Source organism: Mauremys mutica, chromosome 1 (genome assembly GCF_020497125.1).
Source record: "Mauremys mutica isolate MM-2020 ecotype Southern chromosome 1, ASM2049712v1, whole genome shotgun sequence".
NCBI lineage: Eukaryota > Metazoa > Chordata > Testudines > Geoemydidae > Mauremys > Mauremys mutica.
In genome coordinates this window covers 197549110-197572227 of record NC_059072.1, presented here as the reverse complement: position 1 = coordinate 197572227, position 23118 = coordinate 197549110, and the positions used below count along the sequence as shown (strand labels likewise).

General features: G+C 41.0%; 1 protein-coding gene across 2 annotated transcripts in view; it reads left to right on the top strand.

Annotated features, from left to right (window-relative positions):
- The first annotated feature begins 961 nt into the window (after window positions 1-961).
- GRIK1 (glutamate ionotropic receptor kainate type subunit 1) overlaps window positions 962-23118 on the top strand; it is a 240982-nt gene continuing 218825 nt past the window's right edge. For both annotated transcript variants that reach the window (XM_045002299.1, XM_045002298.1), the window contains exon 1: window positions 962-1584. In XM_045002299.1, coding sequence (XP_044858234.1) covers window positions 1461-1584 — 124 coding nt within the window. In that variant the 5' untranslated portion in view covers window positions 962-1460. The remainder of the gene's footprint in view (window positions 1585-23118) is intronic.

Here is a 23118-nt window from a genome sequence, read left to right as displayed (position 1 = left end):
AGATGGGTGCTTAAGGAGCTGGTCATTCTGTTCCTAAATGTGATTTGGCGGTTTATTGCAGACACCATCTAGTACTCCCAATAAAGGGTAGGAGAGGGTTCAGAGCAGAGCTCTTAAGAAGTACCACACAACTCACGACCTATCTCACCCCACCAGAAGCAGGAGAAGGCATGCTGGGTGACAGCCTATTTCTGCCTCTCTAGGAGCCTGGGACAGACTAGCCAGGCTAGGAAGCAGAGGGTACTCCCTGCACAGTCACTCCATTGCCCATCTCTCTTGGTGGAACCAGGTGAGCTTGGAATACAGGAAGGGGGCTTGCCCTGCATCCTCTGTATCCTCTGCCAAATTGGGCACGAGATTAGGTGCCAAGAAGGGGGAAGGAGGAGGTCCCCACTCCCTCTAGCTTCTTTGCAGAATTAGCAGCAGACTGGCAGTCAAGCTGAAGGAAAAGCAGCCAGAAATGGGGGCTGGGAGGTGGAGAGAGGACCCCCCCCCACCCCCAAAAGCTCCTCTGTGGAGCTTGACAGGAGATAGCAGGGGTTGGCACTTAGCTTCAGTTGCTCCCAGAAATGTGTGCACAGCAAGGAGAACTGAAGTCTCATACTCCGGAAGACCCCTGCTGTGTCACACCAACTCACATGCTGGGTGCGTGGGTCTCTCACACAGTAACGAGGGGAAGGAAAAACAGGTAAAACAGAACAGGTCAAGGTGGTCCAAAAAACCAGAGTATTTTGCAAGGCAGAATTCAGGGGCAGGTGGATGCCAGAAAAGAGATTTTATTTCACTTTGGTGAAATTGACCAGTTTCAAGTTGACAGTGCCGCTTTAATCATATCCAGGAACAGCATCGGTGCCAGCCAATACGGAGATTAGATTTGCTTGTATCATCAGGATGCAAGCGAAGATTCAATCAGCTCCAGAGCAGCAGCATAAAGTACTTCTGTGTGTGTGAGAGAGTGAGGGAGAGAGGTGGCCGAGATCCCAGTTAATCTGCTGGAGATCAGACTAGTGCTGGAGCCTCTGCAACAACTCCCTTCTCCCCCTCTCTCCCTGCCCTTCCTTTCTTTGCTTTTCTACCTTTGTACTTGACTATAGGACGAATGAGCAAGACACTCCAGCCATTTCGAGCGGCAACTTTCCACCCCCCGGAGCTCAACACAGAACAGAAGCATCGATCCGTAATCTCTGGGAAGACCCTTTTGCAACGTGTGACTAACTGATGGAGGGGGACTGATGGGCTAAGAGAAAGAGACACAGAGAGAGAGAAGTGTAACAGGACCCGAAAAAGCAGCAACAGCTATTTGTGTCTAAATACCTCAGAGGGAACATACACTTCTAACACGCTGCACGACAAACAAGAAACGCAGAGAGAATGAGGTGGAAATACAGCCTACCTCGGAGCAGCTTGTGAGTGCAAGGAACTGGCAGAGGCTCAGCATGAATTAAAAAGGAGTGAAGAAGATGGAGAGCACCCTTCGCTGTGAGCCCAGGCTCTCTGCTATGGATACCAGCAGGGGACTCCTATTTCTCCTTCTCTACGTTTTAATAGGCATCCCTCAGACTTTCCAGCAAGTGCTAAGGATCGGTAAGTGCCAAGGGGAGGGTGGGGAGAGGGTAAAGAAGGGCTCAGTGTTTCCCGCTTGCTGGTAACTCTGGGGGTGAGGGGTGGTGAGAAATGTGTATGCGGTTTATTGATTGTATAGATATTAACAGACACATTCGGATCGTACATCAGGACTGTGTACAGTACATTCAAATGACAATATCGCCCTAACTCTCTCCAAATATTATGTGTACGAGAAACAGATCAATTTATTTTACATATGTGCATATCAATTTTCCAACCCTCCCCAATCACATTTAATTCTCACACACACTAATTGACAGGATTTCTGATTATCATGCTGTCACTTAACTACTTAACAAGCGTCATTCTTAGGTGACTGGGCACACACTGCTCGGAGCTGAAGGCTGATGGCAGGGCACACGCTGTGGCTTGTGCCCTGCCTTGCTGGTGCATTTGTTTGGAGTGCCCCACGGTGCTTCTCACGCAGTCTCTCTCCTTCTATCTGTCTTTTGCCTTGGATCAGCACTTGCCACCCTCTCCCTCCTCCCTGCCACAGCTTCTGTCATACCAGGAGCTCTCAAATGCCAGTGAGGTGCCCCAGAAAGAGGGAGGCGGCTGTGCCCAGAGTACCGGGGGTAGGGGATGGAGGTGAGTTTCACCACTAAAGTTCCACTTAGAAAGTCTCAAAGCCTGTCAAGTTTGCTTTCAAATTCAGTTCCTGGTCAGAGGCTTTAATAGGCGGACTAGCTTCCCTACACAGTGTTGTCTGTTAACCTTTGAACTGGTGTTTCCGTTTATAAATCACTTGGAAGACAGATACTCAAGTGCTTAGAATTAGCTGAAGTCCTAAAAGACTTAAGCCAAAGTGGCTAAAGTGAGGCCCTGTGGGCTGGAAGTTGTCCCCCTCCTCCTACTGACAGCAAGTGTGATCTCTAGCCATGGGGACAAGGAGACAAAACCTACCAAACAACCGTGTAGAACTAACAGGCGTCAGGGTGTTTAAAATGGTAAAATACACAACGACAGAGGATTCAATATGAACATAAAAACAATCAAACGCAACAGTTTTTAAGTCTAGTCAGTCATTACAATGCCAAGGAGACATCACAAAATGATTCAGTGACCTTAAAATGCATGCCAAAAAGTAATGAGATTTTCTTGCTCAGAATCAAAGAGTTGAAAGCTAAAACATGAAGAATGTAAATGTTATGGGGTGTGTGTATGTGAGAAAGAGTAGGGAGGGGGAGAGAAATCCTTATCTTCCTCTGCCCCCATGTAACCTTTGCTTGGTGTGAATACACCACAAGCACTGTACATACATGTAGCCCCCAAAACAGGAATTTATTTTTAAATAGAAAACTCTGCACCATGGAAACAAGGCTTAGTTCACAGGAAGCTTCTCTTCCTACAGTGGGTTTCTTGTGTCACTCAAGTCAGCCAGTGAATACAAAGTATCAAAAGAGTTAGGGACTGGCAGAAACTGAGGGGAAAAAATAAAGGCGGAATCCCCCACCTCCATTTCCTTGCACTCTCTCTTTTCTATTTGATATATGCCTAGCATGAAGAGAGGGGAAGGTGCGTGGAACAAGGGACAGACACATTCACAAAAGAATATTCCTGCCCTTAGTCAGCTATCTGAGGGCTTGATTGTGCAAACACTTAACCTGTTTCATACTACTCACATGAATAGTTACACTAAAGTCAAGGGGATTACTCTTACACTTATAGAGAAAAGGAGTTTAATTTTGATAAACTTGAATAAAACAAAAATGGCAAAATACACACACATGCCCTCTGGGGTCCAATCTGGCAAAGTGCTGAGCAGTTCCTACAAAACAAACGGGAGTTGAGCGTCATGTCCAAAGAGTGCAACTCTTTGTATTCAATACATACTCCGTTATTTTGTGCATGAGCCAAAAGTGAAATGGACTATTTTCGCTGTATAAACACTAACCATTGTAATGCAATGAAGCTGTGTAATACTGGCATAACAAACTGCAGTGTATGAAGAAAATTTTTGTGCAGAATTTAGAAGAAACAACAATCATCACACTTACATATGCTGGTAAATTCAAGGCATGGTTCTGCAGTCTTCAATGGGAAACAGGCTTGAATAAAGAGGAAGATATTTTAACTTGTTAAATTAATATACTAAACAGCATCATTATGCTTCAGAAGCACATTAACTTGGGCCCTGATCCTGCACATGCTTAATTTCCTTACTTTAAAATCAATAGCAATTGAAGTAAATAGGACTACTCACAAGCTTAAACTTAAGTGTATGCTCAAGTGCTTTGCTGGATCAGGGCCACAATGTTCAGCTCCTTGCAAGATCAAGCCCTGGACTGTAAACTCTTTGGAGTAGGGACAATGTTTCCTATGTATTTGTACAATAGCCAGAACAATGGGATCCTAATCCTGACTGGGCCCTTGGAATGCAACCACCATATAAATAAATAACAAGTAGCCCCTTAGTAAGCTTTAAATCACAGCAACAAGTACACATACAAGTACACGCTATAGAAGAAAAACTATTCTTATATTGTTTTTAAATGCAGATATTTAATTTTATAAAAACGTACATTTTGATTAGTATAGTCAGTCTGCCTATACAGAAATGGCATAATAAATATTAATCCTTCACATCCATATGCCATAACACGTTTCTCTGTAGAATGTATCACTTTTACATGTGACAAATGGAAATGATGTGGATGACTCCTCAATCCCATTTTGAGATAACAAAATACTTTCTAACAGTGAAAAACATGCTATTAAGCCATCATGCTTTCTTATTCATGTTCTAGTTAATGAAGGAAAGGAAGACAGTGGTATACCATGGTGCAGTATTTTGTATCTAAATGAATACATTGGGGCCTTAATTGCATTTTTCACTGCTGGAGTGCTTTTGGGTTATTTGATTTTGTTGGCTTATATAACAAATTAGTGTACTTTACTGCTTACAATTAATTACTAGAGAAAGGAGCTCATGGAGGAACATGTGACATTTAGAAATTCTAGATACTTCTCACTATCTAGGTAATTACTGATTTTCAAATGTTGCCTAACACTTTGAACAAGAAAAGACAAATAAGGGATTTCAATACAACCAATAAAACTAAATCATTAGCATACAAATAATTTAATAATGACTTTCTCCATAAACAAGAGATTTTGAAAGATAGTACTGCACTCAGTTTCAGATAATTCAGTATTTAGATCCTAGTGTCTTACTGGGCTAGTCCTGTCAGGTACATTTTTAAAAGCTTTTTCTTTTGTGCAAGTTCATACGTCAAAGTCCCAGGCAATAACATCTATATCTACACACATACACTGAACGGAATTATATAAAGGTTAGTTAAACTTAATGAACCCAATACTTCTGATTTAAAAGCAAAGGATTTTTACTTTTTGCACTGTCAACCTAACCTTCATACCCCTTTCAGTCTATCCTATGCTACTTGTATAAAATAAATGAGAATGCCCAATGTAAAGCTCAAATGAGAAAAGGAAGAAATAACAAAATTAAAAAACGAGTATGCACTAACCTGTGTCGGAACAGCTCCCAAAACAGTGAAATCCAAGTCTGAAACAGAATTATTTGTTCATTACGAGTGGACTCACAGCTTTACCATTTCATTGCAATTGATACCATTCATAAATCCAAGTTATAAGAATATCCGTTAATGCTATGTTGAACTATTGCATGACAAATTACAAAAATATATTAATTTAACCCATTTTCCCAATTAAAATTAAACAATAGTTGAGAAAGTTCACAAGTTACTAATATATCAATGAAGTTCATTAAAAAGGAAGTATGTCAATTTTTCAACAAATACTTTAAAAATATATACTTGGCTGAAGAATGGAATTAGTCTCTAAAATTAATACATCTTAAGAAGTAAATGAATAATATTTTAGGTTTCATATGAAACATTTTAGGTGCTGAAACAGATAAATTGCAATTTTCATGTAACTTTTTGTATGGACTATTGTAGTGGAATCATAATTTCTGAAACATAGGGTCAAATCCCACATTAACTTGTTAACTAACTGGGCAAAACACCTATTGATTCAATGAGTAAGAAGAGCAGGTTTTGTTCCATTCTATTTAACTCAGAGAGAGAGAGAGAGATTTAATCTCACACATACACACAAATCAACCTAATTTATGAAATATGTTTTAAATAAAAAGTTAAAATTTACAATGTAGATTTGAAGTATCAGAGCCGTGTTAGTCTGGATCTGTATAAGCAGCAAAGAATCCTGTGGCACCTTATAGACTTAACAGACATTTTGCAGCATGAGCTTTCGTGGGTGAATACCCACTTCATCGGATGCAAGATGAAGTGGGTATTCACCCACGAAAGCTCATGCTGCAAAACGTCTGTTAGTCTATAAGGTGCCACAGGATTAATGTAGATTTGAAAACATCTTCCTTCTGATGTTTATTTTCTTACTTCGTGCCACAGATATAAGGTCTTTCTAATGTGATACTACTGCACCGGCACCTTGGAAGGTGTGAAGGGAACTTGGCAAGAGACTAACATCACAAATATGCCCTTATTGTAAATTGCTTGATTAGAGGCTTTGCTTGTAACATCAAGGAGATGAATATAACGTTAAGATTATTCAATGGGACTGTGTCTTCCTGTGTATTTTGAAAGTCCCTATCATATTTTGGGGCACTGCTGCAACATAAATATTAAATAATATGTACTACTAGATATCTGCTTTGAGATGGACTTTAGTAACAAAATTACAAAACTTGATCAAGTAGTATAAATTCGTAGGATTGTATTGTACATCTAAACGCAAATCAGACATCCGCTGCTGTCCGGTCATCAGAATCCAGATGCTCAACAGTTCAGCATTTAACCTTACCATAATTCCCTGAAATCTATTGCACCACACTTAACAGCAAACTCTTTGTAACAAATCATTTCTTAAGGATTATTGCTTGAAAACACAAGGCTGAATTATGTGGCAACTAAACCCATGTCCCCCAACTAAAATCGGTGGAGTTCCACAACATGTAAGATAGTGGAACGTTTGGCCTACAAGCTCTGAAGGGATACTGTTAGTTAAAAATATATTTAAAAGATAAATGAGAGACCGTTAAGGAAATCTAACATCTGAGGAACACAGTCCTGCAAACCTTTACTAACACAAATAAAGGCAATGAGGTCCACTGAGGTTAATGCATGCAGACCTCAGTGAAAACACTTGTAATGAGAAAGGTTTGCATGGACCCTAAGTAATTAAAGCTGAAATATGGTAAAGCTCATTGGCCGTTCATTTTTTGTTCTTTATTTACGTTGGACAATGAAAACAGACCAGCCAGTTTTATTCTGATTTCTAGACTTTCATTTTCTGGTTCTTACGTTTTAGAAGAATCTTGCAATATTGGGTTGCAGATGTTGCAGGGGAATATTTAAAAACCCTGTGCCAGAGCCTTCGCTGATGTAAATCAGCATCACTGTATTGAAGTCAATGGAGCTATGCTGATTTAACCAGCTAAAGGTCTGACCCTAAGTATTTAATGTATGAAAACAAGGGAAATCTTTCATAATTCCAGTAATATTCCACCCTTACTCAGACTGAATAGTACCTGGCAAAAATCAAGCCCTACATTTACTTTTGCCTTAGTTTTAGATCAGTTACTTGGAAATACTGTATTTCTGGAATTCATTGCTAAGGTTGAGCAATGGTGATCACTAAGCACACTAAGTCTATATTTGTGTGATGACTGATATCTCAATAAATATGCTGAATGACTGTGTGTAGTTGCTAGAATTTCATTATGGCTGAAAATGTGTAAACAGCCGCTTGACATTTGAAGAAAATGTAAAGAGGGGAAATGTGTGTCTTTGTTGTAGTAAGAATACACTTTGGCTTTAAATGTCTGCTCCAGCATAAAAGAAATTAGCCACAGAGTAAAGACACAGGATAGTTCTCAAATGGTCTATAGCACTGTGGCATTTAGGCATTTCTGAGCTTGTCAGATTATGCAACAGGCAGCCAATCACTTAGGACCCAATTAACAGCATAAGATTGATGATAAATTGCTCTTGTACTGGAGCAGTGGTCAAAAAAGTCAGCGGAGAACAAGAAAGGGAAGGTGCCGAGAACAGAACTTGGCAACTAAATTACTAGAGGCTACAAATTAATTTGCCTAAATTACACCAAAACTAGAACTTCTCCAGCAGTGTAGTAATTATTAAGGGAAATAAAGTCTGTAGAAGATATGACATGAAGATACTGTTAAGCAGACAGATATTGTACCTAGGAATAGAGTTCTATCTGGAGACCTTCTTACTATTACTTTCATTTAGCCGCATTTAGATATCTTTTCCAACATTCCTGGAGGGCGTAGGTAAACAATACCACCAAGGAATTTTATCAGCCCCTGAAAAAAATTAACCATATCCTCTTCATTTCTGGCCACATTTCTAATGTGATTTTGTTCTAAACTGTGTGATGATTTCAAACATATGTAGGCCCTGATGCTGCAACAAACTCCATGCAGGCAGACTCATGCACTAGCATGGAGCCCCATTCAAGTCAGGTGAGCTTTAAATGGGTTTATGGGTCTACCAATGTGTATCAGCTTGCAGGCTTTAGAAAAGACCCAGGGTAAACACCCAGTCCCAGTAAAATCAATGGGAGTTTTGCTGAGAGGTGGGAAGGAGGGGCGTCAGGATTTCACCCTACATGCTTTGTTTAAACAAAATAATTATACCAACTTGTGGCAGAGAGAAGATTTGCATCCCTAGTTCATGCCAATTATTATCTGGAATGCACAGTGGTAAGGCTATTGCATAAGGAATAACTCATATGAATAAATGTTAGGTTTCTCTGAATGAGCCTTTTATGCTTACAGCCCTTTTAATGTAGTCAATTTTTCCTACTTTCTGCATATATCTCATAACAAACTTACAGTTCCTAATTTCACATACTTAGGGGACATTTGCCTCATCATCAGTCTTTGCTGTTAACTATGAGCTGCTCCATATGGCCCTGTCTTCAGTTAAAATTTTCTATTCACTCAGTGAGTACAACCCCACTACTGTTTTTTCATTAGAAACTATTCTGTATATCCTGGTCAGTAATAAAGCTTAAATCTTTCCCCCCCTCCAAGTATTTTAAACAACTGCCTCTAATCTTCTTTTCTCAGAAAGGCTTGATTTGACTGACTGGACCATAGATTGTGCTGCAGTGAAAAAAAAAATCCTATCCAAGAACTGATTAGTTTTACTTCAGAGCTTTGGATCTGTGACCTGCAAGCCCAGTTTGTCCTAGTTTTCTGTTGACTTTAGGTTTTAGATTACAATAATGAATTTATGATTTTGGGAGAGGTTTAAAAAGGGAATGTTGCTATTACCACTCTCTGTGCTGAAGCTAATAAAATTTTCCATTCAAAAACTTATTTTTAAAACTATATTATATGCTTTTATTGGATCAAGTCACAATTCACTATTAAAATCACACTCTTCCAATTGTGCACATTTGTCATCAAAATCACAGACTTCTTACCTGCCAACCAATGCACAATTGTTCTCTACAGTATCTTTAAGGCACCTCCTGCACCTAGATATTATATTAGTGTGTCAAAACAGTGAGAAAACCTGAATCACTTATGTACCACTGCAATACAGGCAGGTGAGTTAATAACAGAGTGAGAACCTTAATTCTGAGTTTCCTTCCTTGTTGCTTTACATTAGGATTTAAACATTATTTCTACAAGTTACATGTTTTATGTTCCTTCGCATTAAAATTACCCCCGAAATCAAAACAATAGGTATTAAACATTTCTTTACATTGTAATTGTGTCCAAATTCTGCTTTCAGATAGGCACAGGCAAATTCTGTTTACTTCGAGGAGAGCAGCTGTGCATATGTCACAGCGCCTGGGTTCTGAACGTGGAAGTCGCGACCAACCTGTCCTTCCCACATTTATAAATGGGATGGCAGTCCCAGTTAGATCCTGACTAGAGAAAGTGGTGGACCCTGTCACGGAGTCCCTGGGTGATGCTCTGGAACTGCTCCCCACAAAGCCACTCAGGACTTTGGGGAGCCTCCTCTCCCTTCGAGCAGACTGTCTTCAGGGCAAGAAGCTCAAATAGCTTCACCTTCCTGGGTCTGACCTTGGAGCATTCAGCATATGCCTCTCCGTGCGCTTCCCACAGTGAGTCCGCTCAGGCGGGGTCCTGGGGAAGCCAGAGGGTCCTGCACCCCCACTTCGCAGTCAGACGTGACACTTAGCCAGCCAGTAAAACAGAGGTTTATTAGATGACAGGAACACGGTCTAAAACAGAGCTTGTAGGTACAGAGAACAGGACCCCTCAGCCGGGTCCATACTGGGGCCTAGTGAGCCAGACAACCCTGTCTGTCCTCACTTCCCGTCCCCAGCCAGCTCCAAACTGAAATCCCCTCCAGCCCCTCCTTTCTGGCTTTTGTCTCTTTCCCAGGCCAGGAGGTCACCTGATCTCTTTGTTCACCTTTAGCCATCCCCTTGAAGGGGGGGAAGGGCCCTGGCCATTTGTTGCCAGGAGACAGAGTGTCGGGCATTTATGCATGCTGAAGACTTAAGAAATGCATAGGGGAAACTGAGGAGTCCACACAGTATTCAGAGGAAACATTAAGAACAGTCCCACTTCATCACAGTCCCAAAATGGAACAGATCGAAAAACACTGGAGCAGAATTTGGCCCTAGTTGTATAGATGGGTGTGTGAGAATGTGCATAAAACTCTCAATTCCACTGAATTAAACCTGAATTTGCTGAATTGACAGCAAAATTCCACACATCCATCATGCTCAAGGAGCTGTTCTGATACAAGTATTACTATTTATGTTGGGGGCTCTGCTCCTGCTCCCATTCAAATCAGTGTCAAAACTCCCATTGACTTCAATGGTGCACTGTAAAGCCCTTGAAAGCAATGTAACTTTAAGGCCAGCCTTCCATATACAACATACTATTTGGTTTTTGAAAACAAAAACATTTGTTGTCCATTTTTCCAATTTGATTTTCTCCCTTAACACCCCTCCCCCCACATGACACATTAGCTCAGCTATATTGTGTCCTTTTTCTGATAACTTCTGCAGTGCATGGTTATCTAGCAGTGACTTGGGGCATTTACAGTCTTTTCAGCTGCAACTGATATCTCCTCACTTCATTAATGCTTACTTATCTCATGTCTGAGCTTTGACCCTCATGATCAGGGATAGAGGTACACAGAGGCCAGGAAACAGTCTCGTTGTGGACATCAAAGGGGCAATCAGTATCACTGGTGTTAAAAATTTGTAGGCAGAGAAATCAGCCCAAATTCTTTGCCAGTTTGCACCCTGTGCAGTTGTGTTGACTTCACACCAATGAAGGGTTCCAATAATGTGGGTTAGGAGTAGGTACTAGTAAGATTTCAGCCACTGCAAAGTGAAACACAGAATACCAGGGTAATTTGTCACTGCAGAAATAGGATTGGATTTTTATTCAAAATCGCCACCCACAGGGGCGGCTTCAGACCCCAGCACGCCAAGCGTGTGCTTGGGGCGGCATGCCGCGGGGGGCGCTCTGCCGGTCATCGGGAGGGCAGCAGGCGGCTCTGGTGGACCTCCCGCAGGTGTGCCTGCGGAGGGTGCGCTGTGGCCGCGCGGGACCAGCGCACTCTCCGCAGGCACGCCTGCGGGAGGTCCACCGGAGCCGCGGGACCAGCGACCGGCAGAGCGCCTCCCGCGGCATGCTGCCCTGCATCTCCAATGAAAATATTAACAAAATGTTAACTGCAGTGTAATGTGGTGTCACTGCTAAAGGCCTGCATATTGTAAAACAGAAACATTAGGCAGTGAATGGCATAATATGAATCATGATAACCTTGGAAGAAGGTAGGTTCTCTGAAATACAGGTTTGGTATAAGAGCACAAGGCTCTGTTAAGTAGATAGCCCTGCATACCTTAGGCTCATAACTTGTCATAAGAAGTAGAAGTCCATGGAATATGGTGATTAAGGAAGAACTGTGATTAATAATAGTAATACCTAGCTCTCATGTAGCACTTTACATCAGTGCATCTCAAAGTGTAGGCGCCAACTCTGTGGGTGCTCTGGGGCTGGAGCTCCCACAGAAAAAAAATTGTGGGTGCTCAGCATCCACTGGCGGCTCCACCAATCAGCTCCTCCTGCCCGCTGGCAACCCCACCGATCAGCTTCTCCCCCTCCCTCCCAGCACCTTCTGCCCGCCATGGATCAGCTGTTCAGCGATGTGCAGGAGGCCCTGGGGGTACGGAACAGAACAAGGGCAGGGCGTGCTCAGGAGAGCTGGCAGAACAGGGTGGGAAGAGTCGGTGCAGGGGTGGGGCCTTGGGGGAAGGAGTGGACTGGGCATAAGGTCTGGAGCGGAGAGGGTTCGAGCACCCCCGGGGAAATGAGGAAATCGGCACTTATGTCTCAAAGCAGTCTCGTTGTGGACATCAAAGGGGCAATCAGTATCACTGGTGTTAAAAATTTGTAGGCAGAGAAATCAGCCCAAATTCTTTGCCAGTTTGCACCCTGTGCAGTTGTGTTGACTTCACACCAATGAAGGGTTCCAATAATGTGGGTTAGGAGTAGGTACTAGTAAGATTTCAGCCACTGCAAAGTGAAACACAGAATACCAGGGTAATTTGTCACTGCAGAAATAGGATTGGATTTTTATTCAAAATCGCCACCCACAGGGGCGGCTCCAGACCCCAGCACGCCAAGCGTGTGCTTGGGGCGGCATGCCGCGGGGGGCGCTCTGCCGGTCATCGGGAGGGCAGCAGGCGGCTCTGGTGGACCTCCCGCAGGTGTGCCTGCGGAGGGTGCGCTGTGGCCGCGCGGGACCAGCGCACTCTCCGCAGGCACGCCTGCGGGAGGTCCACCGGAGCCGCGGGACCAGCGACCGGCAGAGCGCCTCCCGCGGCATGCTGCCCTGCATCTCCAATGAAAATATTAACAAAATGTTAACTGCAGTGTAATGTGGTGTCACTGCTAAAGGCCTGCATATTGTAAAACAGAAACATTAGGCAGTGAATGGCATAATATGAATCATGATAACCTTGGAAGAAGGTAGGTTCTCTGAAATACAGGTTTGGTATAAGAGCACAAGGCTCTGTTAAGTAGATAGCCCTGCATACCTTAGGCTCATAACTTGTCATAAGAAGTAGAAGTCCATGGAATATGGTGATTAAGGAAGAACTGTGATTAATAATAGTAATACCTAGCTCTCATGTAGCACTTTACATCAGTGCATCTCAAAGTGTAGGCGCCAACTCTGTGGGTGCTCTGGGGCTGGAGCTCCCACAGAAAAAAAATTGTGGGTGCTCAGCATCCACTGGCGGCTCCACCAATCAGCTCCTCCTGCCCGCTGGCAACCCCACCGATCAGCTTCTCCCCCTCCCTCCCAGCACCTTCTGCCCGCCATGGATCAGCTGTTCAGCGATGTGCAGGAGGCCCTGGGGGTACGGAACAGAACAAGGGCAGGGCGTGCTCAGGAGAGCTGGCAGAACAGGGTGGGAAGAGTCGGTGCAGGGGTGGGGCCTTGGGGGAAGGAGTGGACTGGGCATAAGGTCTGGAGCGGAGAGGGTTCGAGCACCCCCGGGGAAATGAGGAAATCGGCACTTATGTCTCAAAGCATTTTACAAAGGAAGTATCATTATCCCCATTTTAGAGATGGGGATAGTGAGTTACACAGCGGTAAAGTGACTTGCCCGAGGTCATTCAGCAGGCCAGCGACATTGCTGAGAATAGAAGTCATGTCTCCAGGTCCGAATCCAGCGCTCTATCCACTATGTCACAACTCTGACATTACGGAGCCTGGGGAGGTGGTGAGCCAATATACTTTCAAGATGAAGTAAAAAAAAAAATGAAGCAAAAGTAATTTTTTTATCCCCAACCACCCTCCACTACACTGAGGGCTTCAAGCCAAATCAGTCATTTCTATAAAAGTTATGAATGGAAATCTCAGATTTGATGGAACATGGAAAGTAGTTTACATGAATTAGTCACTTTATATTTGTGGAAGTGCAAATTAATCTGTATTCTTCTGGAAGGATCCCAAGAGATACATCTCAAGACATTCTTCATTTGAGTATGTCATGCCAAGAAACTTCATAGTAGCAGGCCATGGGGAGCAGGCAAGGATGCTGCAGCAACCGTGTAACCTCTGTATAACTCTATTTGATGTTGATGTCAAATAGGAGCTTATTTAAAAGATAGGTCAGCTTTTTTTTAAAGATCACAGTACTATCCTCTAGATTGACAACCATGGTCAGGTTGACCCAGGAATGAAAACATATTATGAACAAATTTAGACCTCTTACATGTACAGCATGTTAGTACTTTCTTTAAAAAAAAAAAGTTTGCAGCAATAAACCAGTGGGGAATTCTTCTCCGTAATCTAAACGGGGGCAGGGGAAAAGGTATATAATTATATTGTATGAATAAATAGTTCTGTTTTTTTGCTGGAGAATTCTAGCCTTCATTTTGGAAGACTTCAGATAAGCATAACAAATTATATATATAAAAAAAACCCAAACAAAATAATCTTGGATAGCTGATTAGAACTCAGGTACAGAATATCTAACATGTGACACATGAAAGGAACACTAAGTGACTAAATCACAACTGCACTATTTTCTCTTGCTATTGTGATGCATAGTGTTTAAAAATCAGTGATCACGCTAAGCAGGCTTACTTTGTTCATACAATTCTGTAACACCACATTACTCATTTTAGTATTAAATGGCCCCGAAACACACACCCACACTTTATATTACACAGACAAAACTATATTAAAAGAATGTGCTCACTAAGGCAGAAATGTCCTATGGAAAAAGTAGTATGTGATCATGTAATTAAAGACTGTATCATAAAGCAAATGCACTAGGGGGCTGAATTAAGGTTGCAGATGCAACCTTAACTCTGGCACTTCATAACTTTTGAGTGCTTGACTTTCCAAACATAACATTATTTAATGCAGAAGGTTTTATATGTAATTTTCTAGGTTTTTAAAAAAGCAAATTGAAAAAACCCAGAAATCCCATCATAGGGCATCATGTTGACACCTAGATGGATCATCAGCAAGGTTGGAACCATTAGGTCCACTGCATAGACCTTTGCCACTTGAGTTGTTAGCAATAGTAGGTTGTCATCCCCTATGTGGGCTAACCTGGGGGAAGGGAGTGATATTTTGCCAGTGGATTTCATAGATATTTGCTGACAGTAGAGGAATGATGAAACCCAGGAAACTTGAGTTCCATTACAGGTTCTGAAGAGGAGTGTCTCTAGTGGTCACAGACCCTTCTGCCTCCCTCCCACAGCTTGATGTCCCGATTTTTGGGTCTTTTTCTTATATAGGCTTCTATTACTCCCCCACCCCCGTCCTGATTTTTCACATTTGCTGTCTGGTCATCCTAGAGCCCACGTAATGCTCTCCACAGCTGTTAAACTCCCTGGTACAGGAGTGATCAAATAAGCAGCACGCTGCAAAGGAGAGGTTGTTGGGGCGGGGTGGGGGGAAGGGAGTTTTAGGAAGGGAGCATTGGATTTATGACTATGCTGGAAGATTTGAAACAGGCTAGAGTAGCAACTGAAGAGAGGCTGAGTTGCGGTCCTCTGACTGGCTATGAGTTGGGAATGGTGGTGGTTAATGCCACCCCTTCCCTCCACCTCACACATAGTGCCCCATGTGAAGCCCAGTGACACTGGCTTTGAGCAGGAATGTGAATTACACTCTTTTACTCATCTGACTAAGGCCCTGGGCTGAGATTTTCCTAGGAGCCAAAGGGAGTTAGTAACCCAAATCCCAATAGAGTTCAATGCAAGTTGCACACCTAAATGCCTCAGACTCATTTGCAAATCCCATGTTTGGCTCCTCTGCTCCACTCTCTCTTCTACTCTGAACATGGAGTTGCTCAACTCAACCTACCTACGCTGACTGGCACCCGACTCAAACCCTCAGGCAAGCCCACTTCCACAACTTCCCTTTAAAATGATGTAAAAGCAGCAAAGATGCATCTGACAAAGTGGGTATTCACCCACAAAAGCTTATGCTCCAATATGTCTGTTAGTCTATAAGGTGCCACAGGACTCTTTGCTGCTTTTACAGATCCAGACTAACATGGCTACACCTCTGATACTTTAAAATGATGTCTTTCTTCTCACTATCTCTGCTCCAATAACTGGTTTTCATTCTTCCATAGCTGCTTCCTTTTTCCTGTGCCAAACAACCCAAAAAACACATCAGTGGGGCAATGCAGCTAACATTAAATGTGAGCTGATGCCTTTCCAACCATAGCTATCTTTAAAATGTCCATTTCAAGTCCAAATTGTTTACTTATCTGCTACACACATATGTTAAGGGAAGTTAAGGCTCTGTTGCTCAAGAACTGCTTCAGCTATTTCATATTACATCTTCTAGCTTTATCTGGTGCTGTAAATTATACAGCTGCTCCATTGAACTGACTGAAGATTATATTTTTGAATACTAGTTCCTAAAGAATGCAGATTTTTCACTTTGAAATGGACAATCTGTCCTGCACCAGAGTGGCTCATTGAATCCTTTGCTGCCCAAACACTTCTGCCTAATTTAAGGTGCTAGATTACTCATGTGGGGCCATGACCGGCTGCCATTGATCCATGCACTGTCATCAGTCCCTATTCATTGACATCACTGGAGACATATATGGGATGAATTTGGCCCTTTGGTTTTGCTAATGCTAGAATTCCTTCCTTTTGTGGTTTTGAGATAGATATTTACAACGAGAGTACTGTTTTTATTGCAATCAATAAAGAATGAACCCATGAAGACTGATGACATTTCATGTTGAAATACCATATGTATTTAAAATAACATCTGCTCATGGTAAATTTGGCCCATCATTGTAAGAGCACAGAGGAAAGTCTAATGAAAAGTGCTCATGCAAAGTTGCTGCTTTTTTAATATCGTTGCATCTCAGTTGAGCTAGGCCATACTGTAAAATTAATGAGCAACAAAATTTCATTTAGAAAAAAATCCAACATGTTTTTAAGTTGCCAAACTGTAAAATATCCATAACCACAACTGTCTATTTTTGTTCTGCACTCCTGGATGTTAAAAAGAGCCAAAATGTAAAAAAGAAGACTCTCAGTCTTGCATGCCATGAAGCTCCCTAAAAACAGAGGCTTATATTTGACTCATTGACAGGTTTTAAGTGCAGAAATGCTGGCAAGCACTTCCATACTACATCATATCTAAAATCGCTTTTGTCATTTTGGGCCTGGGCTAGCTTGGAGATAAACGGGCTCATCATCATGGAAAGATTTAGAACCCGATTCTGCTCCACTGAAGTCAAATGGAAATTTGTCATTGACTTCACTGGGAGCACATTCAGTCCAATAAAGAGCATGCAGCTACTTACAGCGCATTACATTCTTTACTACCTACAACATTCAAAACCAAATCAAACCTGCCTAACTTATAAACAATGCAATAATAAAATAAGATGCAGGTCTTATGTTCGTTATCAGTAATTTAAGAGAGCACTACCAGTCAGTCACAATTTGGGCATATCCGTCATTACCAGAGAGGATGGCAAGATACCTTCTGAGCACTGAAAAAAAAGGGAAAACAGAAACATCATGTACTTAACTCTTGCCCTTTAACCTCTAGCATGGATCCCCAGTAAGGTTGTTCTGGCACTAGACTTCACTAGCTATTCACAGCATGTATAACTGCAGGAATCATTCTTTGAAATGAGGTCTTCAGTCATTTGTGTAAGGTCTCACAGTAAGTGAGTATAGAACAAGAACTTCTGATTCTCCATCTTTCTCTTTTCCCTCAGGAAAAGTCATGCCAAAGCTGTTCTAATGCTGTCAAAGCAGCCATGTACGTATTGCCTCACATATCAGAACACTTGCAATGGTGAACACCCATCTCTGAAAATCTGTCCCTTAAGCCTCTCTGTGGCCACATGATCCATCCTCCATCTATAAATTAGGAAAAATATTTAATCATCTCACAGGCATGTTGTGAAAATGAATTAACCATTGTAAAAGTGCTTTGAGATCTTTGGATAATAAGGGCTATAGGAATAGAAAGGGCCAGATCCACTGCTAGTGTAATCTGGCACAGCCCTGTTAAATTCAATGGAATGATGCAGATTTACACCAGCGGAGGATCTGGCCAGTGTATTATTCTGACTGAAGACAACAGCCAGTTAATTTACTACCATTCATCCAAATCATTAAAGACCATTAAAATTCTGGATTTGTTAGCTGGAGGAAATTAATGAGGAAAGCCTCCTCCTAGCTCCCCCTTTCTCAGGCTGCTGATTTTCTAAAAATATAATGGGGTTGCTAAGTTGTTTTTTAAAAAAAAAACAGGCTATATGCATAAAAACACTGCCATAAATTCCCTGGTTTATAATAAGAACAGATGTTGACAGATTCAAATCACTTCAGCTACTTATGCTGCTGCAAACAGACTTTCATAATAAAAAGGATGGGATTTCTCCCTCCACCCACAAATTCTAAAAATAGCATTATTGTATACTTATGTACGCATTACTAATGCTATCATGCAAAATAGCAGCACAGGCCGGTAATGATATAGGAAGAATATCTTGTTAGGAAAGATCTTCTTTTTCCTCCTTTTGTGGGGCTTAGCACCGACCCTTAGATTCAGCAAGGGAATACCTTAAATTAAGTTAAATATAATACAGTTAAATGTCATTTTAAATTCTTCTGATCCTGTTGTGACTGGCATAAACCTATAACATTTTCAATAGGATGATTCATGAAAGATATAAAAGAATCAATAGGGATAAAAATAGGGAACGTAATAACACTGTCTATCTTATCATAACTTTGCTTTTATTATATTGAATAACATGAAAAGGAGATAGCGTTTAAACATATTCTGTCATGATACCTTTAAAGTGTAAAATGAAAGTCAAACAAAAGGAACCCAAATAAGGCAAGCTTTTGGGATACCACACTACCTTGTACCTGTACACAGAACTCCTGCTGCCATCAATGGATGCATAGCTTGCCAAATATATATGACCCCAGATTTCTCTGGGACTGTACTGCCAGCTTCTGCACAGGTGTAGGAGAATTGTGTGCCAGCTTTTTATCCTATTTGTGGCATTTAGATTGTGTGCCTGCTAAATCCACTATTCATTGGAGAGATACAGACAACCTGAAAACTTTCTGCTCTTTGAACTGAAAGCCAAAGAGGAGATCATTTTTTGCAAGGACATGTATATTAAAAGGTTAAAATTATCTACTGTGGCCATAACTAAGATCTCTTGTTAGCTGCAAGTGCTGTGGGTCTTGATTATACAGGACTTAGGTTACTGCATGTTTGAACATGAAATGGGATAGGAGTTCAGTCCATCACTTCCCTGCCTCATATGGGGACGGGATTGCAATAGAGGCAGTATCCTCAGCACCAATTCTGGAGTAAGCACCTCTGGCTGACATACTGGAGTGGCGCTGATGGGCTACGGCATGAAACGCCCTCAGCCCTGCTGAAATGGGAATGCGTGTGAAATATGAGGACTTTGAGAATGGTATATATTGGAGGAGGTGGAGAAAGTATAAGAGAAAAAAAATTGGAGGGAGCCATAGAAGAAGAATGGAAGTAAAGAGATGGAGATGTTCAAATATATTTATCCATCTTAATGATGACTTTTTAAAAACATAACTAGATTGTTGATCTTTAAATACAGATTGCTACTATGAGCCAGATCATGAGCTGATGTAAATCAGCACAGCTTCTCTGACTTCAATAGAACTACTCTGACTTACTCCAGCAGAAGATCTGGTCCCCATTGTTTTGTTTTATTCAGTATGGAAAACCTACAAAATTAATTGAACTTGCTAGATCCCTTTTGCTGGATAAACTGATCCTGAATTTATTCTGTGAAATACTGGAATTTACTGTAAAAAAAAAAATCAAGGTGCAAAGAGAGAAAAGATCAATGCAAAAAGGGACTGGAGAATTTTAGTTTATGAAAGTCAATGTGTCTGAAGTGACAATGAATATGTCTGTCTATCCATAAGCTGGCTTGATTAGAGGTAGACAAAATGCAAGGTTCTCCCCAGTGCTCAATGAAGATGTGTAATCAAAATCGAACTGTAGCTGCCCTCACAGTACAGCACCTGCTTTCTGAAGAGATTGGATCTGAAGAGAGATATGTTCCTTGTGGGGCAAGAGAGGATTAAGACTTCATGCTAGTTCTCTTCTAGTCATTTCACACTGTGTCATCAATATCTTTCTGCCTGTCCAGCCTAGGAGAGAGTGCAATCAGGACACAGGCAAATATCAATGGAAAAAGCTTTGATACCAATTTCTGGAATGTTAGGTCCATTGCTGTAACAGTTATTGCTCCATTTTACAGGCAAATGTTCTAAGATTTCAAGCAGCACAGGAAGTTTTGAAGCAAAATGGTATATTATTATAAAAATAGTGTAATCTATATCTTGCACTCCTATTTCAAAATGTACCATGTCATATTGCTGATAATAAGCAAAGCCCAAAAATCAAAGAGGCCCATTTTAACCCTACTATTAATAAGATTCCTTTGAATATTCCACATTTATCTTCATAAACATCCAGCTTTTGAATCTGAAAAAAGAATGGAAGGAAAAACAGAAAGAATTGTAAGGGAGACTGTGTGATTAATTATAAGGCTTGGAAGGATTAGATTTTTAACTGTAAATGTTGATAAACACTGATTTCATTGTACACACACAAACTGGTGAAAAATATTTCCACTAATAATACTCAAAATTTACAGATAGGTAAAGTAGAGAAAATGCTTCTTGAGAAGTTAAGAGTTTTATTTATTTTATAAACTTTGTATATTTTGAGACATAGATGTTGACAATTTGTGTTTTAATGGTTACAAAGCTTTCACTTTCTGAAATCGACACATACTATCATTAAATAATTATTGTCTGACTTGCTCTGTTGTCTGACACCCCGCATAATTTTGTGCAACTGTGAAAATTTAACTAGATAAAAAAAGAAAAAAATGCTTATAAAGAAACATTATCCATTGAAATTATAAAAAATAAAAATTGAATTTTGCCAAGTCTATCTACTATTTAAAGCTAGGAGTCAGGATGTGTGTGTATTTTTCTCAGCACTGCTCTGACTCTGTGAACTTGAAGTTAGTCATCTAGAAAATGGGCATAACAACGCTTACCCACCTCACCAATGTTGTAAGCCTTAATGAAGTAATATTTGCAAAGTACTTTGATCTTGTTAGATTGATCGGTGCTATACATTACGTAGTCATTAGCTGTGATGCCGTATAATTGCAAAGCATTTTATCATTGAAGGTTCCTGATACTTTTTTGTCTTTTTTGAGGGAGAGGAGGTTGCAGGGGCTCCCATCCTCAGTGTCTCAAGAATTCTTGCCCTTGTCCATTTCACATCTCACTCTCACTCTCAAAACTCTCCTTGTCATAATGTTCATTCTTTTGGGGCTGGATGGTGTACCTGAAGCAAGCAGCCTTGCCCTACAAAGCTGATCATTGTGAGATGATTCAGTGAGAAGGGTTCTGCCACAGGAACTCTTTGCTACAGTCTTCCCATCCCCTGTCATTGTTCTTACTGGTACACAAAGAGGATAAAGAGAGAGAAATGGGACAAAAGAGTAAAAATGTAATGCTCCTCCTGCCCCCACCTAGATAAGAGTGAATTGGCAGGTTGATGTTAATCTGTGAACTGTATTTATGCATGTTTTCTGTCCATGCTGAAGTTCTTTTCACTACGCAATATGTTTAACTGCTTACAGAATTCATTGAGAAAACTGTAATGAAAGTCAAAAACATATTTCCCACATCTTGGTATATTAATGCATGCCCTAAGCTGTGTATAGTTTTTGAACTGTGAACTCAAACTGCAGGTCACGCTAGCATGTTGATAAAGCTATTGAAACAACATTTCATAAGAGAGTGTATTAGCAGCTAATAGGGGATTTATCATTGATCTTTCACTATAGTTTGCTTTTGAATTTAGTTCAGATTGTAAGATGGACAATAGTTCTGACAGGAAAACAAAGACCAAGTGAAAGAAAGGCAGCAGGTTTCCTTTTTATAAGTTTAAAAATTCAAACAACTGGCAGTGACATAACAAATGACAGCACTGACTGCTACTGACAGTCTGTTACTTTTGCAGTCACCTTCTAGAGCTTTATTATTTAGCACCAGCTAGCACAGTTGGCCCCAATGGAAAAGACAGGTTGCTTCGGATGACAGGATCTTTACAATGGGCAATCACGATGGCCATTAGTGTTTATCCACTGCAATAAGTGTATAAATCACAGCAAATGGCTTTCCCTTGGAGTCAGGATCCGTTGTTTTATTCCTTCCCAGGAGCAACTATTTATCCACCAAATCATCAGAGTGCCAGACATGCTTTATGCCTAGTCCAGTGAGCCGTTACGTCTCACTGCTGAATCTCTGCAGACCACTGATAATATTTGTATTCCACACAGAGAACTGAGATACAATAGTCTCTGTGTTTAAAAAATAATTCTTTCTTACTGTCTATGAGCTGGTGGTTAGGATTATGATTGATCATTTATCAATGGGTATGAATTGAAGGTTTTTAATATTTGCTGAGCCACCTGTTGTGCATCATTTTGGTGGGAGAAAGGGAAAGGGAGATATTATATAGTTAGGATTAGGGGCTATATAGTAGCCTTGATCCTTGCATGAAACTTCCACTGATGTTGGTGGGAATTCAGATACAAACTAAAAATAATTAGTCTCGTAGAAGCGAATCCACAGATGGAGTTTTGCCTCAAGAATCACGGCAGGTATTACCGTGTAACTGGGGGCTCCACAAAAAGTGAAGTAAGGGAGTCATTAAAATCATTTACACTTCATTGGCACATAGGAATTGCCAATGGATTGGTCCAGTGGCCCACTAAGTCCAGTCTCCTGTTCTGATAATGGCCAGGATCAGAAGCTTCACAGGAATGTGCAAGAAACACCAAAGAAGTTAATTATGTAAAGACTACTTATATGGGAAGTTAGTTCCTAACCTCTTATCAGCTACTGATTAGCTTATCCCTGAAGCATGAGGGTTTGTAGCCCTTAGAATATATTTATTCTTATCCAATGTAATTGTAGATGTTCTCATTATCTATATAAATGTTTCATCCTTTTTTCAATCACGGCAATGAGTTCCACAGGTTAATTATCCCTTGTATTAAACAGTATTTGCTTACATAAGTTTCAAGTCTGGTTCCTTTCAATTTCACTGAATATCCCCTTGTTCCTGTATGATGAGAAAGGATAAACAGCACTGCACAACCTGCTCTACTCCATTCATTTTCTTTATCTCCATTATGCCTTGGTTCAATTCTATCTCTTAGCAATTCCTTCCCCAATGGGAGAGCCTGGGCAACAAGTCAGCCTTTGTTCCCCTTAGTATTAACAGTCAGATTCAGATTTTGTTGCAGTTAAACAATGCCATTTTCCTTCAAGGAAGAGAGGAGAGAAACAACTAAATTAAAGTGGATTTATTTCCTTTTGTG